The 11,852-nt window shown below is 43.4% G+C and overlaps 1 protein-coding gene across 2 annotated transcripts; it reads left to right on the top strand.

Annotated features, from left to right (window-relative positions):
• Window positions 1-785: 785 nt before the first annotated feature.
• LOC138635388 (armadillo repeat-containing protein 1-like) lies at window positions 786-11,047 on the top strand. Of its 2 annotated transcripts, XM_069722819.1 has the most exons (8): window positions 786-1,101; window positions 1,214-1,290; window positions 2,800-2,996; window positions 3,349-3,440; window positions 3,889-4,078; window positions 4,347-4,463; window positions 5,194-5,268; window positions 6,776-11,047. In XM_069722819.1, the coding sequence occupies exons 3-8, from the start codon at window positions 2,835-2,837 to the stop codon at window positions 6,965-6,967; spliced, it is 828 nt and encodes a 275-aa protein (XP_069578920.1). In that variant the 5' UTR covers window positions 786-1,101; window positions 1,214-1,290; window positions 2,800-2,834; the 3' UTR covers window positions 6,968-11,047. The 2 variants fall into 2 exon arrangements, with proteins under 2 accessions (XP_069578920.1, XP_069578919.1); XM_069722818.1 differs by lacking the exons at window positions 786-1,101; window positions 1,214-1,290 and adding an exon at window positions 1,645-1,893.
• The last annotated feature ends 805 nt before the right edge of the window (window positions 11,048-11,852 follow it).

The raw sequence follows: 11,852 nt of genomic DNA, 5'->3' as shown, positions 1-11,852 counted from the left end.
ATTATTTTTGACTGCTTAAACTCTCAATCATTTATTATTGTCATCTTTGAATGATATTTTTGAATTATTTCACACTAATGGACAGATTTTCTGACATCTGGAGATCCTGGCTGTTTGGAAATTACCATAAAAATACAAATAAATGAAAAGACTGCAAAATGGCATCCATTCTATTATATTTGATTTTCATATTTAAGAAACATTTCTTATGTTTTACTTAAAGGGGCATCAGATTTGTTGACCAAATGATTTCCTTCCACACTGACTCCCTCGCATATATTACATGATTATTTCATTAAAAAAAAACTGATATTATACGGTGTAACTCTTCTGAACTGCAGTGGAGACAAAGAAACACGGTGGGTGCGTCTGCAGCAGACTGAATAAACTAAACGGCCTCCCTGCTGCAGATCTTCACCTCCTCATCGATCTGCTCGTGCTTTTAGTTCCTGAAAGGTTTCTGAAGTGAGGGAGCTTTTTGTACAGAGACTGCAGGTCTGATGTCACTGTGCGCCTCGGCACTGCAGAGTCTGTCGCTGTCATCCACACTGTTCAGTGAAGAGCTGATGTCTGATTTCGGAGTCTCTGCTGGTCCTGTTCAGGTGCAGTTCCGGTGGATTTGGAGTATTTTTTATTTTTATTTTTACCGCTAGAACACTGATCAGAAGGAGTGAATTTAGCCAGGGACACCATGGTGGGAAACATTTACTGATTCTGTATTTGAGAAATTATTACTTTTTGAATGGGAGTCTCTTGAAGCCAGAGTTGTTGTTTTTTTCCCCCAGAGCCAGCCCCTAGTGGCCCTCAGCGGTATTGCATTTAAAGGCACTTTTGCATTGGTGTCATTTTTCAGACCCAGAGGCTGTGCTCCATTTTTCTCCAGACTATTGGAACCCCTTTGTGGCCTGACCTGAGCCAACTTCTTGCAAACACCCTGCACCTTCAGGCTCCACATCTGAACCAGCACCACCCTGCCTATGTCTCTCTGCAAAGCTGCAGGAGCTCCACCTGCCCCCTCAGTCTGGGTGACATCGTGCTCCAGTGTTCACAAAGGCACTTGAACACTTTCTCTGAACGCTGCAGAACCCGAAGACATGCTGCGTAAGTCGTAATGATTCAGACACTCACTGGTAAAAAAAAAAAAAAAAAAAAAAAGCATCTGAAATCTGTTTTCATTCTGATGGGTTGTTTTTTTTCAATTTTACTTTGGTAGGTGTGTGCTGCCCTCTGCTGGACGACACGGAAACACAACACATTTTGACATAACGTGCGTCTGCATTTCACACCATGGTGAGGCCAAATATCAGACTGCCAAGGTGTCCTTTTGGACGGGGATATGAATATCATTTGTTATTGGAATTTTTGTGTACAACTACTAACATTTTTAAATGTGCAGATAGTTCTCTGTGGTGACTTCTCCCCCCTTCTTTATTTTTATTCAAATGTTTTAGTTTCACTTTGATTATTAACATCAGTGACACGTGAGCCTCTAAAACGGATCCCGCATCAGTTTGCTGACACCAGCAGGGCGTCGGACCTTTAACTCTTACAACAACACAGCTCATTGGTCCGCGGAATCAGGTGGCTGCTCATCGTCCAATCACAGGCTTTGATGCTCTTACGCGGCCGCCCGATCGCTTTCAGCAGGAAGGAAAAAAAAAAAAAAAAAATCGATGCTTCGATTTCACGATTTATTCAGCGTCAGTGCAAACGGCACGAGAGATTTACATTTGAGCCGGAACACACCGGAATCACCGCGTCCCGCCTCCCGCTGAAAATACTCCCGGTCGCCGGTGGTTCGCGTCCGCTCCGGGCGACCCGACGGCGGAGAAGCTCCACCGGACAGCTAACGTTAGCCGTTAGCTCCCCGCCCGGCGCCGGTGACCGTCAGAGGTGAGCGCCGTTAGCGTTTAGCCATCCCTCGGGGCGTCAGCTCGGGGAGCCGGTCGCCGGTTCTGACCCAGAACACGCCGCCTGAGAACCGGGGCTCGACGGGTGACGGCACCGGCTTTGTCGTTTGAGCTCCACCGGGCCTGCCGCCTTGCGTGAGGACGCACCCGAACCTCCGCGAAAACCTGCTGACTTCGTGCTCTCCTGTTCCCTAAAACACGGAGACACTCCCCGGAAACACGACGCTCTCACAGGGGGTGGGGGGGGGGATGTTCTGGTCAGTTCGGCCCGTGTTTTAACCATTCATCTGGATTTATCTTCAGTAAATGGTCGAAATACCCCCACTGTCGCTCAGTTTAGTTCATCGATGCTGGAGGCAACAGGTGGATTCATATTCTTGAGTTTCATGTCTGCAGAATTAAAAGGCTGCATACCTGATGGGAGAGAAGAAACACAACTATTGGTTCCTTTTTCAAGAATATATGGCTGTGTTTTAGCCAGGAGAAGCAGAGATATATATTTATTTATTTATTTTCCCATTGCGTCATTATGTCAAAGATGTACTATATGTACAAACAGCTGCATAGACTATAATCACTTTCACGTCATTCAATATGATTTTCATATTATTCCTACTTTCCCCTGTGAGAATTTATACGCATCACCTTTTAACCTTTTTTTCACTGTAATTGTTTAAAAACTAAAACTGCTGTAACTGTTTCAGATTAATGTTAAAATTATATTTACTGTCTCTAAATGTTACTGGAGCTCTTGAACGCCTCCTGAACCACACACACACACACACACACACACACACACACACACACACACACACACACACAAACACAATCGGTCAGACAGAGGAGAGTTATTTCTCAGCCTCACTGTGTGCGTTGCTGCCATCCTCAGTTGCTTCTTGCATGGGTGAGTGAACGTCGTCAGCCATGAGCGCCGAGCCGGACGCCCTGGCCGTGGTCAACCAGCTGAGGGACCTGGCCGCGGACCCCATGAACCGCCGGGCCATCGTCCAGGACCAGGGCTGCCTGCCGGGTCTCATCCTGTTCCTGGACCACCCCAACCCTCAGGTGGTCTACTCCGCTCTGCTGGTGAGGAACACTGCTGCCTTTATTTATTGTTGTTGTCTTTTTTTTAAGCCCTACCTTCTGTCCTTTGGACATTCACCTTCCTCATAGCTCCTCTCCTTCAGACCTGAAACAACACTCGCTGATATTTGTAACCTGACGAGAGAAAGATGCAGCAGTTTGGTCTTGGAAGCATTCAGCTGTTCCAGTGTGCAGAGGACAGTTTCTCAATACGAGCAGTGAGGGTCAGGAAAGTGTCAGGATGCTGTTTTTCTGTTTCAGGACTCGTGTCCTGGATTTGCGGCTGAGGACTGGAACCATTTCTGTCGTTCTGAGTTTCATCCCTCAGTCTGACTGTTGCTGGTTGTCGTTGCAGGCGATCCGTTACCTGGCAGAATGTCGAGCCAACCGGGAGAAGATGAAAGGAGAGCTGGGGATGATGCTGAGCCTCCAGAACGTCGTGCAGAAGTGAGTCTGATGTTCACCTGGACAGGTGTCTGCGCCAGCAGCCCTAACGTCTGTTTTAAATCTGGAATTATTATCAGGCTTCTTTCTAAACTGAATTTGTAAATTTTCTGATTGATTAATCTGGATGTTTTTCAATCTGAGCGTATATACAAATTGTATTCTCTGGATGTTAAAAGTGCCTTAAAGTGCAGTACCAGTGAAGGCCACCAGGGGCTGCCTCCTAAAAGCTTCTGGCTCCCGTAGACTCCCCTTCAAAAACTTCTCTCATGAAATACAACAGGTTTGAAATTTATAAACAACATCTGGAAAGTAACATAAATGTTTCGGAAACAAACTGTGAACTTCAAATACAATTTACCAGAGTGCGCCAGAGATTTTCCCGTCAGGAGTCCGAAAGCCTTAATTTGGAACAAGAACTTCAGGTTCTACTTTGTCTCTTGTCGCGCAGGTCGACGACTCCCGGAGAGACGAAGCTGCTGGCGTCGGAGATCTACGAGCTCCTGCAGGCGTCCAGCAGCGACGACGGCGAGACGTCCGAGGAGGCCGTCGGCAGCCGCCGCAAAGCCCAGTTCTTCCTGGGCTCCAGCAACAAGAGAGCCAAGACCGTCATCCTCCACATCGACGGGCTGGACGACTCGGTGAGCAGTTCATTCGTTCATTCATCAGTGTGGGAGTTTGAGGGGGAAACGAGAGCTGCTAGAAACAGGCAGAGGTTTATAGATCGGGTAAAAGCTGCCGGCAGTTTAGACGTAGGACATCTCTGATTTTTTTTTTTACCGGAGGTGGAGAGTTGTCGGGGAACACTGCCGAGGAAACTGAGGGATTCACCGTTCAAGTTTGCGAACAACCTCCGAGACACAAACCGAGAAAAACGTTCGTGTGACTGTGACTCGTCTTCCCGGTCAGGGTCGGAGGATTCTGTGTGAGGAGGCTCTGCTGAAGATCAGAGGGGTGATCAGCTTCACCTTCCAGATGGCCGTGAAGAGATGCATCGTCCGGATCCGGTCGAACCTGAAAGCAGAGGTGAGACGAGACGCACCGCAGCGGACCGATCTGCTCGCGGAGCTCCAGAAAGCTTTTTTTTTTTTTTTCTTAAAACATCACATGCGAACCGTTGTCGGCACTTTAAACCTGTTGACGGTGTTTCTGTCATTGTGTCGCTACGATCAAACAATTTAGTCTTAACGAGGAGCTGTCAAAAAGTTTTGTTGCGCACAAATGTCAGAGCTACGTTTGACCCTCAGATTTTCCTCTGATCGCCAGGTCCAACTAAAAAGTTTCGATTTTATAGATTTGAAACAGGAAAAAAAGGGAAGTGAACTTATTTTTCATGCCGTTTGTTTACTTACCACAAAGGTTTTTTCTTTATTTCTGTAAATCTGTTCAGTTGTTAATATTAAAATCAGGCATTCTATTTTTTTTTTTACATCATGTCATGATTTTTAAGTTCTCTGATAAACAGAGAGCAGTAAATGTAGAATATGTTCACCGGACACGTAATGGAGGAAAAAATAGAGACAAATTGATCAAATTACAGTTCTCTAGTAAAACTAAATATTTGAAGACGTCTGTGACTAAAACAAGTCAAAATATCCTGGAAAAAGTTGCACCTTTTGTATTCATAACTGATCTGGTAACAAAAAGCTTTATTTGCTCATTTCTGGCATTTTACAGTCGAAGTTCATTATTATAACGGAGAAACATAAAAGGACGAAGCGACAAACCGAAGGCGTTTCTGTTTTTTTGTGTTCAGGCTCTGGCGTCTGCGATCGCCGCCACTCGGGTGATGACGGCTCAGCAGGTGGGGAAAGGAGAAAACGGAGACGAGGTCAGTTTCACTTGAGATTTTACTCAGCTGGAGTCACTTCAGCTTGTTTACAGCTCATTTGTTGACGTGACTTTACACGCAGCAGATATTTGACCCTGCGTGGTTCACTGAAGTGGAAAAACTTCATGTTTATCGAACAGCTGGAAAGAGAAGCTGCATTAGATGCAGTTTCAACAATCATATCTAAATAAGTTACAACAGACTGCAACGTAGCTGTAAATAGATCTAAGGACACTTTTAAGTGTTTATTTACTTTCAGTATTTCTTCTAACATCATCTTATGAGACATTTTATATTATTCCAGCTGTGTTTTACTGATGTCATCATTCGGTAGTTGTTTGTACGGCGGACTCCACATCTGTCTGTCTGCAGTGATAGTAAATAAATACATACATAAACATGACTTACCACATGTTTCTATTATGATTAAACGGGATAAGTAAAGAGCGGGCCTTAAAATAAGGAGAGCAAAGTGTGAATATGTCTGTCTGGCTATGTATTTGAGATAATATTCATCACCAGAAGGGCGACAGCAGAGTGAACGAGATCTGAACAGCAGCCAAAAATCTTTGGAGTTTATCTTTAAAACGAACATTATCCAGCTGCCTGTCCGGGAACTAAAGATTAATTAGCTGAAGCTGTAAACACAGATGAATAGTGAGAGCTTCTCTTTCTCTTATTGACAGATTCTTAAATATCTTTACGAAGACACTGGTTGACTGCAGATTTATATCTGTAATTCTTCGTTAAATAACAATGTTGTGCAAATAATTAAGAAAACAACATCAGGGCAGAGTGACGTCTTGAGATCATTAAAAGAACAGCTAAACATTTCATTAAACCCTCTTCTTGTCTTTCTCTCTGAGAGTTTGATGTTCAGATTGATGCCACTCATATGTCAATATAAATATAACGCTACAGACAGCAGCCCTTTGGCCTAGCTTAGCATAAAGACAGGAAACAGCTGACCTACTTATGTCCAAAGTAGAGAAGTCCAGAGGCAATCCAGGCTGAATTTAATGGATGATATCGACTAAAATAACTCCACTGTGTGTTCATCATTCAGCATTTCAACCTTTCTAAGCCACTTCATTTACCACGTCTATTATTTTTCTTCACTCTGTTTCGTCAGCAACGATCAGAATAAAAACATTCAGGAAGCAGTTTCTCGTCGTAGCAGCGCCGATCGTCGATCATTTATTAATTGACAGCGGTGATCTTCTTCACTCTTGTCGTTATCATGAAGTTGACCAGCCGATTTCCCGACATTTCCAGTTATGATTTTAATATACAGTAAAAGTAAAGAGGACCCAGAATGTCGCCTTGTGGGACTCCTCAAGCAGTAATTTATATTCACCAGTTTACTGAATCCATCAGACGTCAGCTTTCACGGTAAAATCCCAGAATCGAAACCCTCTCGTCCAACAAAACCGTCCCGCCTCTTTCTTAACGCAGTAAAGTCACGGCAGTAAGGTGTCGCCTGTTTTCCCCCGTTCGGTGTCTCCAGATTTTGATCCCGTTTACGGAGCACGGTTCGGTGGAGGTGGAGCAGAACGTGGAGCTGCCCGACTACCTGCCGGAGGACGAGAGTCCGTCTCAGGAGCCCGACAAGGCGGTGACCCGGGTGGGAACCGGCCAGGACGGGACCAGCTGGCTCGGAGCCACCGCCAACTTCCTGGCCCGCTCCTTCTACTGGTGACCCTGCGAGGCCGCCGCTCAAACCCCCCCTCCCTCCCCCCTCTATCTCTCTCTCTCTCCGCGAAACCTCCCACCTCCTCTGAGAACCAAAACCTACCAGCTGCCAAATCTCACCGCTGTTCGTCTCAGCCGGAGAGACCGAAGCGAGACCTTCAACAGTGAGTGTAAAACGAAGCTGCGATCTCTCAGCTTTTACCACCGCGATGGAAACGCACGGATGTTTCCGGTCGAGAGGAGCCGATCCTCACCACCAAATAACCGGCTCTCTGTTAACGGGTCCATCTGTTACAAACCAAATTGTCTTAATGGACAGGAAGTGTCCTGCCGTGCTATGAACAAGCAAGAATTCAGAGACCTGAAGAAGAAACAGGAGTCCCTCCTTCTCCCCTTACCTTTTTATTATTTATTTGACCAACAGACGGTGACGTTCCTTCTTCCCTTTTAGTTTCTCTGACCTGCTTCTTCACTTTCAGCTGAGGCTGCAGCAAACTGTTGTTTGTGTAATGAGCTGATCGATCAGTTTAACATCTCACAAATAATGAGAAGTACCCGAAACACCTCAGAATGAGTCCAACGCACTAAATACGAGGCTTCATTACTCGTGTTGTGGCCATTTGATCAATGGAGACTAAAAAAATACAACTTTATCTCTCTATTTTTTTCATTTCTTTTTACGAGAACTACAGATAATGTCTCAACATCTAAATGAAGCTGCTAAACAGTCATAAAACGATTTCCTGAGTTTTCTGTGAACTCTGGCTCAGATTTCAGGTCTGTCTTAATACGAACCACATGTCCACTGGTCCATGTGTGGAGTTCCCACACGGATCATGTCGCTTATTTTGATGATTTAAAACTCATCTGTTTAACCGGGCAGATTTCCATTCAAACGTAGCTTCAATTATTCGAGAATTATCCAGAAAATCAGATCAAGAAAAAGCAGCCGAAGGCTTGTTTCGATCTTTTTACTGCCAGTAGTAAAAGCTGATTTGCTGACACAACAGGATGAGGTCATAAAAGGAGCTGCAGTCAAAGAAAATAGAAAACTAAAACCAGACGGTTCTGTTAGGAAGGACACAGTTTCCTAATCACTCCACACCCCTGATGGTTTTTATTTATCCACAACAAACTTATTTTTAATTTTGGGTGTTTTTAAAAAAAAAATTTATGTCGATAAAAAAATGGAAGGACTGAAACCCAGCAGGCTCAGATATCAATATCAGTCCGACACGAAACACCAAGACACGAGAACTGTCGGGACAAACAGCCGACGCTTTTGGTGTCAAGATGGCTTCCGTCTGGTTTTGTTTATGTTTATTGATCGCTAAAACAACAAACACAAAGCCACGAACATGAGCTTCATTTCTGTTTGGACTCATCAGCAGGCAAACCTGTTACAAAAAATACAAATGGCCACAATACAGGAGTCGAGCAAATGGTGTATTTATAAAACACAAGCGTTCAATTACCTTTAACGACAAACATCCTTGTTTGTTTGCTTTTGTTGTTAAAGTCAAAAGTGTTCAGAACAATTTCTCAGGTGTAGTTATAGGAAACAAATTATGTCTGATTTGAAAGTGACATATTGATGTTTTTATCTTCCTCAGACAAATTACATCTGTTGCTCTCATAGGTGTGCGTGGCCTCAAGTTGGTAACACCATGTCATGTCCACCATAGCTCCGCCCACTTTGTACCGGAGCAGAGATTTCATCATCAGACAGAAAAATGAGCTTTGAGTCGGTGTTAAAACATCAAATCTTTAAAGCAAATCTGTTTTTGTTTCCCTTTCGGCTCCTGATGACTGATTTTTTTTTTTTGAGGTGTTTGTCTTCATTTATGACGGTGAAAATGAAACTAATCGTGAAGTTTTGCTGCAGCCGCGTCAGCAGTTTGCTCGTCGGAGAAACGGAAAGGTCGAAGGTTTGATTCCTTTGAGAACAGACTGTCGGGTCGGTGACAGACCGGTGCTTTACTTACTGTTTCCTTTCCTTTCCTCCCGGATTGCCGAGAGCTTTCTGGACCGCCGTCGTGTTTACACCACCTCCCCGAATGAATGCCTTTAAACTGAACTCTTATTTTAAATCTGCGGACCAGACACTGAACTCTGCTTCACGTCGGAACCGTCATCGTGTTTCATGGAGCGACGTTTACTTGCTTTTTATTGTGTTTTCCACTTTTGACGACCAGACAGTCGACGGGAGTCACTTTGACTATTTTGCACAGTTTAAGTTGGTGGTTTTAAATAGAGTAGAAATCTGCATATTTAAGCATTGGACCACAAATTCAGCTGTTCGGGGAACTGAAACATTGCACATGTGTTTTAAATTTGGATTGAATCTTAACAATTGTTGTCTGTTACGTGCTGAAGTCCTCTTTGATTGACAGCTGTGATTTCCTTCAGCCTCGTCATCACCATAAAAATTTCCAGCGAACTAGCTAGTTTACTAAAATCTCGTATTACGTTTTTAACATGCATTAAAAGTATAGAAGACCCAATACGTTGCCTTGTGGGACTCCACGTGCAGTAATTTACATTTCAAGGGTCCGCCAGATGGCAGCTTTTGGCAGCAAACAGTAAATAATGCTCAGTAGAATCTCTCAAAGTCCAAAATACTCAGTTTATAAACATTCGATAGAAGGAAAGCATCAAATATTCATCAGCTTCAAGTGTGTGCAATTTTTTGTTTTGATTAAAAGAAAAATTTAAATGACATCACAAACGGCCTCAAAAATGATTAAAAAGCTGCGTGAACACTTTTAACAGTCTGAACAAAGACTGACAGTATTTACTGTTTCGGTGTGAATTTTATTTACTTTTTTAACATGTTTCCTGAAAGCTCGCTGGTGTTTTCAGGACGTCACATTGCTTTTTCTTATTATTCCACGGCTGGTATTTACTGACCATTTCTTCTAAAAGAAACAGACTTGACAGTTTATTAAATCTTTGTTGGAGGGAATTCGTGCGGTGAGTGCTGCCGCGGATGCAAAAGAATAAAAACAACAACAACAACAACAACAAGCACCTTGATTTGTATTTTGGTTGCAGCAGTGTTTGAGACTCCGCCTCCTCCTCGGAGGGGAAATTACCTTTAATCACCGTGTACAGATTTCTACTGTCCAGATGTGATTTTTGTCGTCTCATCCTGTTAGTTCGTGTATGCCAACAGCTTGTGCTCATAGCTCCGCCCCTCATCGCACACTGTCCAATCACAGTCAGAGTAGCATGTCGTCAGATGTTAGCATGACGCTTGAGTGTTGAGCGCAGCGTTGGCCCGAATATGAGACTGCAGGTTTTCATTTAATCCGCCGTTTGAGTAAAATAAAAGAACTCTTCTTAGAGCCCCTGCAGGTTTTCTCCAACATTTAACATAATACATTTGTTTTTAATTAAAGTCCCAAGTGGATAAATAAAGTCGAGCTGGTCCCAGATTCAGCTCTAACAAACCTCATTCTCTTGTGACTGTATTTGGCACCGCGCTAGATTTTTCTTTCCTGTTTTGGTTCACCTCATTTCTCATGACCTGAAATGATGATGAGGACTCCAGATGCTTTTCACGGATATCACAGTTATTATTAAGGGTTTAAAATGACTTAACACAGAACTAACGGACTCTGGTCTGTTGCCTTCTGCAGGATTTATATTTACCGTAACTTTGACCCTGAACTCATAGAACCGCAGTTATAAACTGTAACCCACTCCATCCTCTTATATTCGGGCCAGTGCTTTTCATTTTGAGCTGTTGCAGTACTAAAGGTCAATTATTCCATCACATATATTCCATCACCATGAAGTCGTCTCTGCCTGCATGAGCTGATCGCTGCGTTGTCTTTCTTGTACTCAGGTTTTATTCAAGCGGGATGATTCAGATTTATTAGAACTGAAAAGAAACCTCTTATTATTGTTTGATCATGTTTCTACTCGCATCCTGATTTTGGATTTTATTCCCTGAAACCTGCCGACAGTGGTTCACATTACGTGTTCTTCATCATCATCATCATCATCATCATCGCTGCTGTATGAACAGTCTGTTCTGTAATGATGATTCCTCAAAGGTTGAATAAAAGCTGTCGTGAACGTTCGCGGTCTCGAACTCGATGCTCGCCGATCGTATCTTCACCCGTTTTGAGTTCGCTTTGATTTATGCTCGTCGTCTTGAGGATTTACTGTGATTTTGTTTTATTTCTGAAGTTATTAAGCACGAGCACACAAAAAAAAAATACACAAGGATAGACAATCGCGGTAACGCTAACGCGCATAAATTAGTGAATAGATCAATAAAGGAAGTAAGAATCAGAAATCAGGCTAAAATATGAAAACAATAAAAAATGGCGAACACTGTAAATATGAGACGTAATAATATCTTTATGTTTCTCAGGAATCTGGTAAAGGACGTGAGAGCATTTAACATAGGAAGCATTGTTTAATTAAAATGATTCAAGTTTTCAATTTTAAGTGAATTAAAGTGTAAAATCCCCAACTAACACACAACAACACTTTAGAAGAAGTAAAATATCGGACAGACCGTCCAACAAACGAATAAAATTATTTATTAAATCATTAAAAACGTCAATGTCATACAAGCAGCCGTCTGGGCCGAAGACACCTGGCACTTAAATGACTCAAAATACGATTTAAAGTCGCACCTTTCACCGCGTGCCCGTGACGCTGACCAATGGGAGCACAGAGACTGTAACCATAGCGACGGTACAGATGTTCTGTTTTTTTTTTTAATACGGTGTCTTAAGACGCTTCAGACGTCATCCGTCATTGTGTTTACGTTCCGGTTTAGTCTGGCTCCCCCTTCCCGATGACATCACGGAGATGGTGACGTGACAGCGAGCTCTGATTGGTCGGCAACGATCGGCCTCGAATTTTTCTGACTG

The sequence above is a fragment of the Brachyistius frenatus genome, unplaced genomic scaffold (genome assembly GCF_029030835.1).
Source record: "Brachyistius frenatus isolate BFR_SWC_R1_liver_20210118 unplaced genomic scaffold, ASM2903083v1 Contig_306, whole genome shotgun sequence".
In the NCBI taxonomy this organism is placed as follows: domain Eukaryota; kingdom Metazoa; phylum Chordata; class Actinopteri; family Embiotocidae; genus Brachyistius; species Brachyistius frenatus.
Note: the sequence above shows the minus strand (reverse complement) of the source record. Positions and strands in the feature narration are given on the sequence as shown.

What these genes read in the sequence shown, in the direction of transcription:
- LOC138635388 (XM_069722819.1), top strand. Translation starts at nt 2,835, where the DNA reads ATGAGCGCCGAGCCGGACGCCCTGGCCGTGGTCAACCAGCTGAGGGAC. An exon ending in TGGTCTACTCCGCTCTGCTG is followed by an intron (nt 2,997 to 3,348) that starts GTGAGGAACACT and finishes TTGTCGTTGCAG; the next exon opens with GCGATCCGTTACCTGGCAGA. An exon ending in AAGGAGAAAACGGAGACGAG is followed by an intron (nt 5,269 to 6,775) that starts GTCAGTTTCACT and finishes CGGTGTCTCCAG; the next exon opens with ATTTTGATCCCGTTTACGGA.